Here is a 15,108-nt window from a genome sequence, read left to right as displayed (position 1 = left end):
CGAGTTCATCTGTTGGGTTTGTTATCAGTCTGGTCAACAACATTGAATTTTAACCGTGCATGCTCAAAGTCAGATGGTTTTGACAGTTGATGATGTTCTTGCCTTTCAACTTGCCCAGATCAGGGTTTTTTTTTAATGGCAAGGGAACATTTTTATAGCAATGTGTTGTGTGTAAAAATAGACTGAATTGCCTAAGTTGTACAAAATCTTATGTGTGTGTTCATTGGTTCCAGCTTTATAAAATGTTGGACGAAATTCTGTCTTAACCACTTAATGTATACAATTTGTTAACACTCATAAGGTTGAAAAATATTTTGTCGGGAGCTGGGAGGAAAAAATTCGATTTTTTTAATGACTACCTCATTTTTATTTTCAGAAAAGTTCAGGATTTAAACATTTTTGTTATTGTTGCTAGTTAACACCTGTGATTTTGTAAAAAGAATGTATTATGATTCCAGTGGATCGAAAAAGTTCAGTGAGAATGTAGCATTCATAGCCTATGTTTTTTTCTTCACCAGCGCAATATGCGTGAGGCTCATGCTATGTACCCTTTTACGGGTAAGCGTGATAAAGAGCTCTTTGACAAGGCATTAGCTGAGGTATGTACAAATTTTTTGTATCATTATCTACATAAGTATGCACTTGCACCGGAGAAGGGGGAAAAAAATCAGCAACACAATTTTTATTGCTAGGGTGAAGTTAGAGGTCATGTTTGCGGAAAATTTCACATTTGGTTTTCTTCAGTCTCCTCTTTTAGTACCTGAATTTGAACTGCAAGTTTGTTCTCTTTGAACCTTCTCTTTGAAATTGCCAGCTTGCTTAAGCTGATGGAATAGTCAAAGAACAGACAAAAGAGCAGATGTGCACGCTGTACTGTTCTTTGTGCTGGGCTAGGGAAATGAGAAAGGCCAGTGCTATTGATGTCATGAAACACGTCTTCTACTGTCAATTGCTCATGTATAGGGCCTATGTGAAGTGTGGAAGACTTGGTGATTTGCGTTACATGAGGATTGGTAAAGAAGTTTTAGAAGACACCACCCTCCAAATCCAAATTCTTTTTGGTTTAGAAATAACAGCATTTCGTCAAATCGACAGCTTTTTTACGTACAAAGAGGAAGAAGGCAAGAGTCCGACAGAGTCGTGGATTCCTTTTTCTTTTAATTTACCTCTATTTACGGAATAACCATGATCGGTTTAAGAGGACTCCACTGAAAATAGTGATGGTTTAGATTTTTAGGGTATGTGGCCCAGGAGCTAATTTAACTATTCTGGGATTATATTGTTCGGACATGTTTTACTGGATCGCTATTTATCAATGAAGAAACAGGCGTGGTTGTTTCCATGACAAATTAGTTGTATGCCAGCAAGTGGTAAGCTTTTTTTTTACTCTAGTGTAATAAGGATAAGGGGCATGTATTTCCAGGTTTGACTGATTACCCTTTTCCAGTTCCGGTGCAAGTGTGTCAATTTTTATTTGATCTGATATCCAGCTTTGACCTAGATCACTCAGGACATGACAAATGAATTGTTTTGATAATAATTCTTCTTAATAAATCTCTAGCAAAACTTTTTGTTTTTGAAATCTTTTCTCTTAGCGTTTTCCCAAGTCCTGAAAAACTGAAATTAGATTACCATTTCACCAAATTTTAAAGTATATTTTTGTCCTGCTTGTACTAGTTCAAAGCTTTTGAGTTGACAAATCACATTTACATTGAATTGGATTACAGATTAAACTTCACATTTCCCCATCCCTCTTTATGAAATATCAATCTTGAAGAAGATTGTGGTTCAAAGGGTTGCTTGGAGTAATTTTGGTTCCATAATGGGTTTTTTCCTCTTAAATACTATTAATCATTGTTGGAAAATAATTTGGAAGTAAAGTTGTTTGGAATGTTCTATAGTTTTATTTTTGGGACATATTCTACCACTTTTATCAATTTTATTTTGGTCTTCCTCTGATTTTTCGAAGTAGTTTTTAGGAAGGGGGGGGGGGGGGAGGCTTGCACTTGGCTGTTTTCTACTCTGAACTTTGAGCCTTCTTTTTGAAATCTCTTCTACTTTTATGATCAATGAGACATCATGGTGAAATCAGGCGCTCGTGGAAATAACAAATTGTAGAAACAGGCATTTTCCCACCAGTTTGACAATTTTAATCAAATTTTTGGTTTTTTGTTCAACCCTTTAATTTCCAAATAAAAACACATTCCCAGGTGAATTATATTGTAAAACGTTAGTTAAAAGCTCAAAATATGCAATTTTTCGGTTTACTAGGACTCTTTAGCTATTGAAGTTGCCAAACTTGTGGCAGCCATTTTCTCGCTATTTTTGCCGCTCAAACCAAGTGAACTTACCTCTTTCAATAACAAATATCTTCATTTCTGTTCAAGATAGATGGGTATTTCTTTTCATCAAAAGCAAGATAAATGAGCAAGCTTTAAGATGATACCAATAACTCTACAAGCACAAAAATTGACGAGCGCCTGATTCCACTGCGTCGTGACACAAATGTCTTTTCTCAAATCGGTCTCATCTCAAATACTTGGTTGTGGTTTCGATACATGGTGAGCATAATAATGTTGATAATGAGGGTCACAGGTGTTTGTGGGGTTTCTGGTTGGTTCTACTTCTCTAAGTTTTTTTCTGTGTACAATTGTCCTGATTACTTCTCGAGGAATTGTCACTTGTGAGATATTGTGTTGGCTCACTAGTTTTCAGCTCAACTAATTAGGAGTCTTTATTTTAATTGCTGTTTCTATCCTATTATAAAAGTAACAGTATATGGTCTTAGTGCGTTTACTGTTCTTGTGAACACGAAACCCAAATGGATACTTCCAACTTATTTTCCCTAGAAAAGGATTGAATCGCCTCCTTGAAATATCAAAACAAAGAAATGTGGTTTGTCATAATATTTTTTATGTCTTAAGTTAAAATATTTTTAAAGGATAACTTAATTACATATTTTATAGATGCTCTTGTTTCAAGCATGGAAGTGTAGGCAAAGTTAATTTAAGAGGACATGTTGTGCATGCATGATTATGAATTTATGGAGGGAAAAGGAGACTGCTGTACAATGAAAAAAAATGTGTGTACTCCCGACTTCTTGTAGGTCCTGTAACACAACAGGTTCATGTTATTTATGGGGAAAAAATCCTCACTGGCTGTTGCAATATTTATTTAAACCCACTTTAAAATAATGGTTTTTTACCTGTGTTTCGGTCTCAGTACCATTTGAAGTAGAAATATTAGGTTGAGTTTTCTGGCCTTCCAGTATCCCTTGAATGAGATTACCAAGAGATGCCATACTTAAAGGACCTTCTGAACTTTCTTGTTCTGTTTGTTTTGGATTGTGCGTAATAGAAAATAGCCATATTTTTTGTTTCTTACAAAGCGGTAAAAATTATCGCAAGCTGTGGATTGGAGTGTAAGTTTCAAGTGTAAACTTATAAGGTCTTACGATGTAGGCTAAATGCTGAGTATCAGTTGGTTTTGACTTTCAGTCTCATGTCACAATATCTATCGTCTGTGAGTGAATTAATTTCAAGTTTTGCCTAGCGGCAGATATGATCAGAACCTGTGTGGCTACTAATGTATAAGAAATATTTAAGATGTGTAAGATTTAATAATGTGCTGAATTTGTTTGTATGGTTTTGAAGAAAGATAAAATTTGGAAAGGAGAGGAAAGTTCGTGATTATATGTAACCAGAGAATGGTTAAGCGCTAATTTGTTTACTGAAAAAAATAACAACCCCTAAAAACATTCTATAGCATAAAAACAATTTTGGTGGTCCTTTATGACATTGACTTCTTGGAGTAGAACTTTTGTGGGTTAGATATCCTTCTCCAAGGATAAATACAGCACTCTCCTTTTCTGTTTGTATGTATAATTTTGTTGGAATAGTTGTTATATTTCATGCATTGAATAAGTTAATTATTGTATATATACGTAAGTTCTTCTAGGTTCAGGTGCTGCACCTGTTATGTATTGACCAGATGTTTTAGTAATCATAGATCATAAGATTGCTTTAGTCCTTGAAGGAAATAAATCATTTAAGTACGCTCGACTTCCGTTAGATAATGTCTCCATCAAATGTTTTGTTTTGCTGGGTGTTTGCCCAAAAAGGACATAAAGAAGACAAAATTTGATATAAATGTATCCCTTTTCACCTGGATGTCTGCTTTTAGTATTGAGCTCAAGTTGTTAATTATCATGAATTTAGCTTAGTTGGGGACAATAGACATGCCACTCTTTGCAAACACGTTTTCAGACAAGCAAGACTGCTATGGTAGTCAAAATTTTCTCATAACATTATTTAAAATAGTTTGGCATTCTACTGAAATTCTTAGTGCTGAGAAATCATTGGTCATATGCACAGTTCTCCATAATGCTTGATGTTGTGTCTGTTTAAAACAGTCAGTTAAATCTATATTGCCTTTGGGGCTAGTTAAAAGTTGTCATATCGTAGTTTAGATCAGTTCCCATTAATTGGCAAACACTTATTGAATTATATGGAGTCGAGGGTACTAGGTGAATACTCTTTTCAAATACATCATGTTCAATGACTCATCATAATAATATTCCAACAGTCAACACATTAAGTTGCTAAATTGTTAATTAAAAAGAAAGCTTTTGATTGATTATAAATTACATACTGCCTTCAGTACATTCATGGATGCTTGTATTGCAATATTCATGGTCAACTTTTGAAATTTGCTGTGTAAATGGTAAAGTCCACCTTGAAAAATATTCCATGAAGCTGATAAAAATAAAATTTGCTTGTCTACTTGGTTATTTTTTAAAGTACATGAATCTTGCAGTACATATTTTGTCATCATTTAGTATCTTTATGTTCATTGCAATAGTTTTTTGTAACCATGCATTCAATGAAACAAGAGCACCTATATATTGAGGATAAAGAGCCCTTTTGATTTTGGTGCTGTGGTGAAACAAAATTTTTTGGAAGAAAAAAAAAGTAATGCCAGTAGATGAGACAAAATTTCCAAAGCAATTGCATTTCAAAACCTGATTTGGCCAATTTTGAAAGAGAGAAACAAATTTTGAAAGGAAAAAAGTTCTGGTTCCTTTTGGTTGTAATCCCTTACATCAGTCCCAAACCTTGCTGAGCACCTCGAAGATAGGCTAGATCTGTCTACTGTCTTAAAGGTTCTGTTAAGTCTTTTCTCTTTTAGTATTCTGTCTTGTCATTTTTCTTTGACATTGGGTAGCAGGATTCTAGACCTTGGTTTGTCTTTCCATTTGTGGAATCCCTCCATTTTGTAGTCTCAGAATAAAAGTGGTGTCCTAAAAGTGCTAGAAATGCCTGTTTTTGAAGTTCAGTGCACACATTATCTTGGTGAATTGGAATTGTTTGTTGACCGGTTCCAGTGGGCCCTTTTCTTTTAGATTATTAAAACTTAAGTGTCAGTGTAAAGTGTTATCCTTTAACCCCCAAGATGAGCATCTGTTTCAAGGTAAGTGAATGGTGTTTGTTTGTTTTTTTGGTGCTTTTTTTATGTTGAGGAAAGTGTTAATTAAAGGAAAGACTTTGTTGCATATGTGTGAAGAAAGGGGAGGAAAGCCCTATTCAGTAGGATTTTTATTTGAAGTGCCTGTTGTCTACATTTGCATTCACAATGTTTATATCAATAATTTCAAAGACCCCTCCCTAGTCGTGGAAGGGTGTACAGAGCGTTGGTTTGTTAGCTCCCAGTTCTGGTGAGGGCGACTGAGGTTAAGTTGTGTCTTGTTCATTGTCCAATTGTTTGTATTCTGGTTGCAGTTCCTGACATTTAAGTTCTTTTGAAGTATTTTGCAAAGCATATTTATGCTTATATTGACACGTTTGATATTTTAATGACAAATTGTGAGAGTGATGCCAGCATACTGACTTTTAACTGAAGATAACTACCCTAGGTTTTCTGGGTAATGGGGCTTTTTATTCATTGCTGTTGATTTATCATTCAATATTTTTTTGGTGGCTTCTGACTGGATCTCAGTTGTTAATGTGGATTTTTGTTGTTGTTGAGAGATTGGTGAAAATGGCATTGTTCATAACGAAGTAGGTTGTTGTTAGTAGGTCCTCCATGGTGCCACACGGCTTTTTTGTGTCCCTTACAGCCAAGGGGTAGACTAAAAAAGGTATGGTTATATTGCTTAAAAAGCAGGTGACTGACAAAGTGTACCCTTAAGGCATTCTTTTTTTTTTCTTTCCTGCCACCGTGGGTCCTGCTGACTTGGCTAGTTAAATCAATCTCAAATTGCCTCTTCTGTTGCCAAGACCTTCCATACTTCTGTTGAACCACTGCTAAACATACTGGTGTAGATCTGCACTCCAGTGCTTTCTTTTCTTACAGAGTTGAATGTAGGTCATGCATGGAGACTGAAAAAGAAATGATAAAGGGAGGCTATGAATGGACACTGAATATCTCCTTAAGTTTGTTTTTTAACTTTTTCTTTGTTAGGTTTTGACTTATTAGAAATGCATTGTCAAGTCGCAGCACCTTGAAATTGCTTTGGTTTACAATCAATGAGAAAAGTTTGATGAAAATATTCACAGATATTTTCACGGATGCCTATTCTCAGTAGCTGTTATAAGCGTGCGAGCTTGTATTTTATTAAGAACTGCTCAGCAAAGTTGTCATACAGACGCTGCAGGGACAAAAGTGAGTTGTTTATGAAATAGACTGATTTACTCTCTAATAGTTGTTTTGGCCAGCGATTCACACATTTGGTACCACGCACAGGAATTTTTGTGCTCACGATTCATCTCCAGCTGCCAACATATAGGGATTCCCTATTTGAATTGATACTGCAAATAGATTAATTGTGCTATTTTATCTCAATGATTTCCCTCGCTAAAGTAATGTCGAAGAGAGAACTCTAAGATAATAATCTAATGCTCAATTCAAACCGTAATGGTTCTCATTCGAATGTAGGTCAGTTGATTTTAATATTATGAATGATGGCAAAGAAATCTTACACAGCTGAGAGGTGTTAAATGAGTTTTTTATGGATTGAAATAATGTAAAAGCTCTGGGAAATAGTGCCATGATTCTGATGACATTTATGCAATTGACACACAGATTCTCATTCAGGGTGAAAGTTAGTTATTACTTCTTCAGCTAAGTACTTCCACAAAGAATCAGAGGGCTGGCTAGTGCTAAAAGAGGGCGTGGTTGTGTGCATGGTCAATGTAGACAAAGAATGAAAAGAGTTCCTGGAAGAGAATAATAATAATAATAAATTGCATTTATATAGCGCATTTCCACAAAAAAGTGCTCAATGCGCTGAAACTGACAGGCTGCAGATGGAGATCGAGAGAAATTTCAGAGATAATACTGTATGCCACTTTTCACTGGTATGCCTTAGCATACAAATTTTAGCTTGAAAGTTTCAAAATATACTTGGACAGGGGAAAGTTCTCCTGGTAATTTTACTCAGTACGACATGTGTAAACAGTAAAGAAGTACTGATATATATGCCTGTTTCAACCACACGAATAAAGTGTGCTGGGTTCAGGCTGGAGAACAAACAGATAATTTAAGAATAAAACCCAGGACGAAAAACCATTGATGAAGAAAAAGAGACAGACAAAAATATTTTTTTGTACTTGGACCAAAATATATTATAGATTGTGGCTGTGGCTGAGACCACAACACTAAACTGTAAATGAGGGAAATCCTTGTATAGTTTGAATGACGATCTTACTTCATACTTCCATCTGTGTTTTGTCTTCTCTGGATAATCATGATCTTTCGTGTTGCACAGTTGTATCTACGAATACCTGTTCTTGCTCAAAACTCGCTGCGGACAGAGGCACTGTTCTATGCAAACAGCATGAAGAAGATGTCAGTGAGGCGCTGTAGACAAAAAGATATTGGTTTCAGTGAGTTTCTATCGTTTGTCTTTGATTTACATCCTGAGATGCTGCTGTTTGCATTTGCATCTTATAGTTCAAGTTGAGGGTGATCTATCTCTGAGGTAACCCTTGAATTCCGAACATTTTTGAAGAGACTGATTTTTCCCCTCCTTTGTGATCCCAGTTATTTAATAGAATGCCTCAACTTCGCTGCAGTGCGCTTCGTGCTCAAGAAGTAATGTATGTCAATGCAAGGAAGAGAAATCAGCTTCAGCGGATGAACAAGTCTGCAGCTCAGTGGAGTAAGTAAAAGAATAAGCACAGTGATCTCAGTTTTGGCAAGGTTCTCTTTTTGTTGAGTTCACTGTGGTTCCCGTGTAAGGGATTACAGCGAGAAGTAAACTCTGGGAGAGCTTAGTGAATGTTCATTCTCGTTCTGTTCAGCTTTTCGGCCGCTTGCCTTTGTTGCGAGAGGATGCCCTTAGAGTAGAGCATATGTTCAACGAGAGGGCAGGTAGAAACTCTCGCAGGTGGAGGCAGACCAGGACTCATGCAATGATGATGAAAGACCGTAAGTACGCTAAACAGCTGTTGACTGTCACATGAAAGTTTGAATTGCCCCACTATTCTTGTTGTTTTTGAGTCGGAACTTTTATGTAGTGAGTGGAAACGATGGAAGGGATTGCAAACTTGAAGTTAAGCTCAGGTGCTGTTTTCTATGAAATTGTGACCAAGTTGTTCCTGTAGATCAATTCTCTACTTTTACTGTAATTCTCTTTGTTGTCACCTCCAACTTACTTTCAAAATGCCAGCTTTTCCTCCGTATGCCTGTCCTCACATACCACCGCAAAAGAGCACTGGAGACTTTCTATATTAATGCAACTCGGAAAATGCAAAAAAGACGCCTGAGGGCAACTTACAAAAGTAAGTACGTAGTGTGTAGTATTTACTCAGTGATATATTGGTGAAATGAAATCTTTTTGAGCTGATAAATAGCAAATGTTGACTAATAAAACAGTGCATGCTAACTATGGGGCTTCAGGTTTTGATAATACTGAATTCCTAACTCGCTCGCCACAGTACTGTATGATTTGGAGTAAACTGACTTCAGCTATTGTTCCGCATGGTCAGTCTGAAATATTTTACCAATGCAACTATACTCCAGATGGTTAGTCGCTTGCCCGTTCTTCAGTACAGCATAGAACGCACACAGCAATACTTGTATGTTAACTGTATGAGGAGAGTGCAAAGGCAGAAACAGGGTAAGTCACCACTGAATGTTGATCAAGCAGTTTCTAGTTTTTTAAAACCTAAAATAGCAAGGTGTGCCACAGACAATTTTTGTAGATCAATTTTTAAGGTCCTTTCTAACTTGTAGAAAATAGTTATCAGACAGATTGGAGATGCAAAAGCTTTTATTTGTGCTCTTTATGCTAGTGAGTGCTCTTTATGCTAGTGGTGACGATAGTGCAACAACTTCAGAAGGGCTAGTATCAAACGCACACTCTTTTAAAGTGTATCCTTCATTGTATCTCAGCTATTTAGGCGAATGCCAATATTGCAAGCAAGGTGCTCATCAGTTGTGGACAATTTTTATATAAACAGCATGAGGAGAATGTACAGGGACCGGGACAGGCAACTACAGTGTAAGATGGTGGTTAACTGTGTCATTTCCCCCTAAATTTGTTATTCTGTCCATTCCTAGCTTTTGCGGCGCATTCCAATTCTTGCTGCCTGGCGAGAGAGATGTACTGAAATTCTTTACACAAATGGAAAGAAAAGGGTTTCGAGATGGAGGATGAAGTTTGATGGTATATTTTTTTTATTAGTTCGTCCGTTTTGACACTCAATTGTTAAAAAAGTAGTCTACAAGTCAGTTACCAAAGTGCTGAACTGCATAATATGGATGGGGTAGTTAGTGAGCCAAAAATAGTGGGACCGATATGGATTTCCTAAAATTGTTTGGATGTTACTGATGCTGATATTTTATGTAACGGGTATCAGGTGACCGTGTTTACTTGCTTCATTTGGTGGTACGGTCCATTCAGTTCGTTCTGTAGATCTTGTTCAGTCACGGTTTTGTCCTTATTTAAAGTACTCCCAATTTTAAAAAAAAATGTACCTTGTCTTCTTTTCAAATACTAGTCAAGAGCAAGTTCTTGTAAACTGATGATTGTGTTTTCTGTTGGCTTCTCTCAGTAAATGTATCATCTGATGTTGAGGTAGTTCTGTTGGTGATCTTTTCAGGAAAAGTTTTGTCCTTTAGGTATGGAGTAGGTTCCAGATATTGATAGGTTTAAGTGAAGGTTGCTTCAGATGTAAGAAAAAATGGACGGTACTTTCTGTTTTGTTCAGTGAAAAGGATTAGGTTAACTGGCTGATATCTTCGAAGAAACTAAAGAAACCACACATTTTAAAGGGTCATCAGGGCTCACACTTGGTTTGTTACGGAGCAGTAGGACAAGATGTTTATGACAATTATTCTTTCTCCTCCCATCCTTTCCTCTTCAGTTGTTTCATCGGTTGCCCATCTTGATGGGTAATGTTGGAAAAACTGAGTGCATTATGCGTATAAACTGTTACGAGAAAATGAGGCGCAGACAGTCTCGTCAAATAGTTAGAGGTATGTCCTTGGTAAACTAGTTTTGTACTATGTAGAAGAGAATCCATTAGTTTCTTAGAGAGTTTAGATGTAATGGATTTCAACCAAAACTCTAAAAAGAACTGACTGTGTGTTTTAAGTGTTTTTGAGCTCTATTGCTTGCTGGAAATGCAGTGGCTGGTTTGTTTGATCAATTGACGGAGTTGTTAGAGAAAAGAGGTAATGGTGTCTGTGTGTAAAACTCGAGTAGAATTGGCATATAATGGTTCAAGACTGTCAAAGAAAATGAAGTAAGGTGCGGACATGGTGTTGATTGACATTTTTTGTGTTTTGTTAGTTGTAGTTAGTCTGTCTACCTCAAATTTACTTCGTTTTTCTCTCAAACATCAGTTGTTTCGTCGTTTGCCAATATTGAAACAAAACAGAGGCAGAGCTGAGTTTCTTTTGCACAAAAAAACCTACCACAAGATCTATATGAGATCCAGAACAAAAAATGCAGGTGAGAAACATTTGACTCACAATACAAATTTCACACAAGTTCGAAGTCCTTATGTGTTCATTTTCTGAATCCTAGCTACTGGCCAGGCTGCCAATCTTATCTCATGACATCATCAGAACATCAGAAGTTTTGTATACCAATTGTCGGATCAAGATGCACATGAGGTCTAAGCGCTTAGCTCAAGCTCAACAAAGAAGTAAGTTGGTTCCTACAAGGCTCAGACTCAGTAGTAATATATGACCATCTTTTTACAGCAGCTTCTGTTGAAATATAGGTTTTCCAAGGGGGGAATTGAGAAACATACCTGGGTCAGTACAAAAGAAAAAATGGACATGATTCCATTGTTTTGAATAACCGCGAGTGTAGGGCCTCATAATGTGTGGAGCAGAAATTTACCAAAGAGTTCAAAAGGTACATTGCACCTGCATGCACGTACATTTATTGGATGTAAGGGAGTTGTTTTACGAAAGCCAGTAGTTTTTGTGTTTTATTTTGTGAATGTCTTTTTTACCTGATCAATTTTTTGTTTTTGTACTTTGAACAAGAGAAGTCAAGTTTTGTTCTGTTTTTCTTGTCTTGTTTTCATATTAGACTCTAAATAGAAGTTGGTTGTCTTTTGTAGTCGCTTTTCTTATTCTGGGTTTAGTCTTGTTCTCATGTGTGATAATGCGTACAGCCATCCTAAAAATGCACATGTATGTGAATGTTAAGTACTTTGGACCAATTTCTTTTACGATTTACGGCAGTCTTCCCTGCTTGAGAAAGGCATTGAAGGGTAATTTTTCGTCACCATAGCACCATAGAGTTGGTCAATATAGATACAAGGTCGTGTTTGTCTTTCACTTCAGCTGTTTAAACGTTTGCCGTGCCTTCTGATGGATTATGATCGGGCTGAGCATCTTATGTACACAAATTCTCGCAATAAAGTTTACATGAGGAGCAAGCGGTGTCGAAATCTCAAAAGCAGTAAGTGAAAAAAAAAGAATATGTCCATCTAAGGATACTGCTATTCTGGGTTTACCTTTGTGTTCTAAATAAGCATGGCATTAGGAGGCCACACACCATCTTCAGCGAAGGGCGAGTCCTTAAGGAGAATGTCAGTGTCCCAGTGATTTGTATTTTCTTTCACTTGTAGCTTCTGAGACGTCTCCCTGTTCTGAGAGCAGCTCCAGCTTGGGTGGAAAATTGCCTTTATCAAAACTCTCGCTCACGTGTCTTATATGCCAAGAAATTAAAAAAGTCTAGTGAGTACATTTTAAGGTTTATTTGGACGTTGGCAGCCTGTGCATTTAATATCTGTCTGTTCCTGATAGGAGCAAGTAGATCATCTGTGTTGTTGTTAAGAGTCGACCTGTAAAGCATCTTTGGTGTACTCCTTGTAATAGGTGATTTCAGCTGATGATATAATGCAGCACTTGTCTCATGATGTTACTTGTTGCCTGCAACAATTCCAAAAAGGCTCTGTCATTAGTTTGCTTACTGTTCATTGTTATTGGTGCAATTTGGGTGTATACAACTTAAGAATTAGTTCTTTGTCATCAGCTTTTCTCCAGGCTGCCTGTATTGAAGAGAAATTTTCATAGAACAATGGATCTTCTTTATCGTAGGTGTATGTCAAAAAATACCATGAGAAACTGGCGACTCAAATGTAGCAGTAAGTACTTCGTATGTACAGCATTTTGCTGACTAGTGTTTAGGTCTTTTGTTTATGTTTGTAGTTTATTGAGTCAGTGACAGAAATCGTAAGTTGTCTTGTGAGTACAGAACCAATACCATTTTTTGTGTCTCTTAAGTAGTGATAGAAATTAACCTTAGTACAATTGTACAGAGTAAGTAACAAATAGTCCCACTTCACTGATTCCTCCTATTGGCTCTTTTCATGTCTTATAGAAAATACGTCCTGGATGGAAGTTTCTACTTTGGAGGTTTCTGTTCACCTCACCAAGTCAAGATGGCCATGCTTTTTTCATTGTATTTTCTAGTACATTAGGCTTTTCTTTATCGTTGTTTTAATGTTCATTGTGGAAATTTCATTGAAAGATGTCGATGGAAAGGTCAGCTGATATAGAGATTGATTTTGTTTTACCTCTTTTTTTTTGGCCTGTTTTAGCTTCTAAAACGGTTACCAATCCTGAATCTGAATCCTGTCACAGCTGGGCGCCTTCTTTGTCATAACAGTAAAGCTAGGCGCTTAATGCGATCGTTTCGGTTAAGAAGTAAGTGCTTTTCAAATGAAATCGTAAGAAAGAGTGTGCATCAGTGGCTGGTGAATGTGTGGGGCAAGTGTTTTTGAGATTATGAAGTTACTGTCAGACTGGGATGTTAATGAATTCCCACCTGGCTCGTTGTGGAATGTTTTGCTTTTCCTTTTGTTTGTGAGGCATGGTGTCGTGAAAAACTTGTAGGAAAGCTATTGAATTATTGCAGTGTCAAATGAAAGGTGTGGTCAGTTTTTGAATATTTGTCAACAAACTTGTTTGGCCTTGAAGTACCTGTTAAAGGCTGTTTCTTTGAAGATTGTGATTTGAGTAATTTGATTTGGATTAGTGATATTTTTTGCCACTTTTGTCTACTTCCATTAAGGTTGTCGTATTATTTTTGTCTTTATGGACCATTTCAGTTTTGTTTCATGCTTGGATAGAGTTTGGATTCTTTCTCAGTATGACTTAATATGTACTTGTCCTTGCCACAAAGAAAGGCATTGATTTGTTGGGCTCTTTGGACACTTTCAGTGTCTTGTCTCATCTTTACCAAATCTTATGTCTTCTTTCATACTTCTTTTAGTGCTTGACTGTTTTATCATGCTCTGGTTTGGAAAGTGGTTTTAGTTGTAGAGAATTATGTAGCTATGTCTATATATTTTTTACTCGACCTTTTTTATTGTCTGGGGTAGCCGTTATCACATTTTAGCTGGAGTATTTTCTTCTCAGCTGGTAAGTCGTCTGCCAATAATGGGGTGTGATATACTTCGTGTGGCAAATTACTTTCATCAAAGTTCCAAGTCACGTAGATGCCAACGTTTCTTCCGAGATCGACTTAACAAAATGTATGGTAAGTACTGCACTCCAGGTGCTGAATATCAGGTCATGTGTTTGCCTGTTTTCTAGAAGGGTGAGGGCTGGGAAGATGTTTCTCTACTCATTGGGCTTGCACAGGGTCAAATTATTAGAAAATTAGTTCTTGATTTTAAATTATGGTAGTATGGGTTTTTTCATTAACAAAGCCTTGCTGTTGTCGTCTGCAACAATCTTTGACATCGTTTCTGTATTCTGGATAACCGATGTCTTGTGATATGATGGCCTGATTAGTGCTCTTACATTTCGAAAGTCTGAGGAATTAAATGATTGAATGGAAAGATTATGTCGTCTGAATGGACTGTGCCAAAGATTTAAAAAGACTGGAGAAGACACCTTTTGTAGTTGTACCTCACGACTTTTGTCTGCCCTCATTAATGGGAACACATGTGGAGGTGGCACACTGATCATCTTATATCGTTCCTTGTCAGGTTTTTTGTTTCTGGTCTTGCTTTTCCCAGCTCCTTGTCATTGTCTGTGTATGAACTGTTCAGTTCTAAAATACACTTTCGTGAGCCCCTGTTTCTGAATTTATGGTTTCAACATAACCTTATTTATTGCTTTTTTGGTAAACGTTCGGATATAAATTGCCTTTGTTCGGAATAAGTTTTTCAATCATTGAATGTTGTCTTCTTAGGCATAACAAGGAGACTGTCAATCGCTAGGGGTCGAAGTGGCAGGTTCTTTTTGGTTAGCATAGTTCTCACTTTGCTGCTCAGATGATGTGAGGGTGCATGTTATGTCTGTTATTTTTCTGTCCCGGGCATAGTTTCTTTCACACCTGGCAAGGCTCTTTTCCTCTGTTGGTATTAACATTTTTCCTTAAAGTGCTTGAATTGCGTTCTGATTAGCTTCTTGGCAGAATGCCTGTCCTTGGAGCAGATGCGTCTTCTGCTGCTCAGTATTTGTACCGCAGTGTCATGTCCAGGAGAACTTCCCGCACTTACAACTCTAAGGCATCTCGTAAGTGGACTTGTAAGGTTGTGCTCTTTTGTTTTTAACTGCTTGCCAACTGCCAAAAGGGCTCATGTGCTGCATCAGTGCTATCCTGTAGAATTTTACTCTTTTGATTGTCAG

The 15,108-nt window shown here is 37.0% G+C and overlaps 1 protein-coding gene across 34 annotated transcripts in view; it reads left to right on the top strand.

Annotated features, from left to right (window-relative positions):
- LOC101860137 (glutenin, high molecular weight subunit PW212) overlaps positions 1-15,108 on the top strand; it is a 57,263-nt gene that overhangs the window by 17,472 nt on the left and 24,683 nt on the right. For 26 of the 34 annotated variants that reach the window (XM_035969078.1, XM_013080989.2, XM_005089491.3 and 23 more), the window contains exon 5: positions 519-599. In XM_035969078.1, coding sequence (XP_035824971.1) covers positions 519-599 — 81 coding nt within the window. Of the gene's footprint in view, positions 1-518; positions 600-8,668; positions 8,781-9,021; positions 9,119-10,367; positions 10,480-10,848; positions 10,958-11,032; positions 11,154-12,092; positions 12,202-12,499; positions 12,612-14,882; positions 14,995-15,108 lie in introns of all 34 variants that reach the window. The other 8 variants (XM_005089473.3, XM_005089472.3, XM_005089478.3 and 5 more) reach the window with 8 other exon arrangements.

Source organism: Aplysia californica, unplaced genomic scaffold, assembly GCF_000002075.1.
Source record: "Aplysia californica isolate F4 #8 unplaced genomic scaffold, AplCal3.0 scaffold00006, whole genome shotgun sequence".
Taxonomy (NCBI): Eukaryota; Metazoa; Mollusca; class Gastropoda; order Aplysiida; family Aplysiidae; genus Aplysia; species Aplysia californica.
This window is presented reverse-complemented; position numbering and strand designations above follow the sequence as displayed.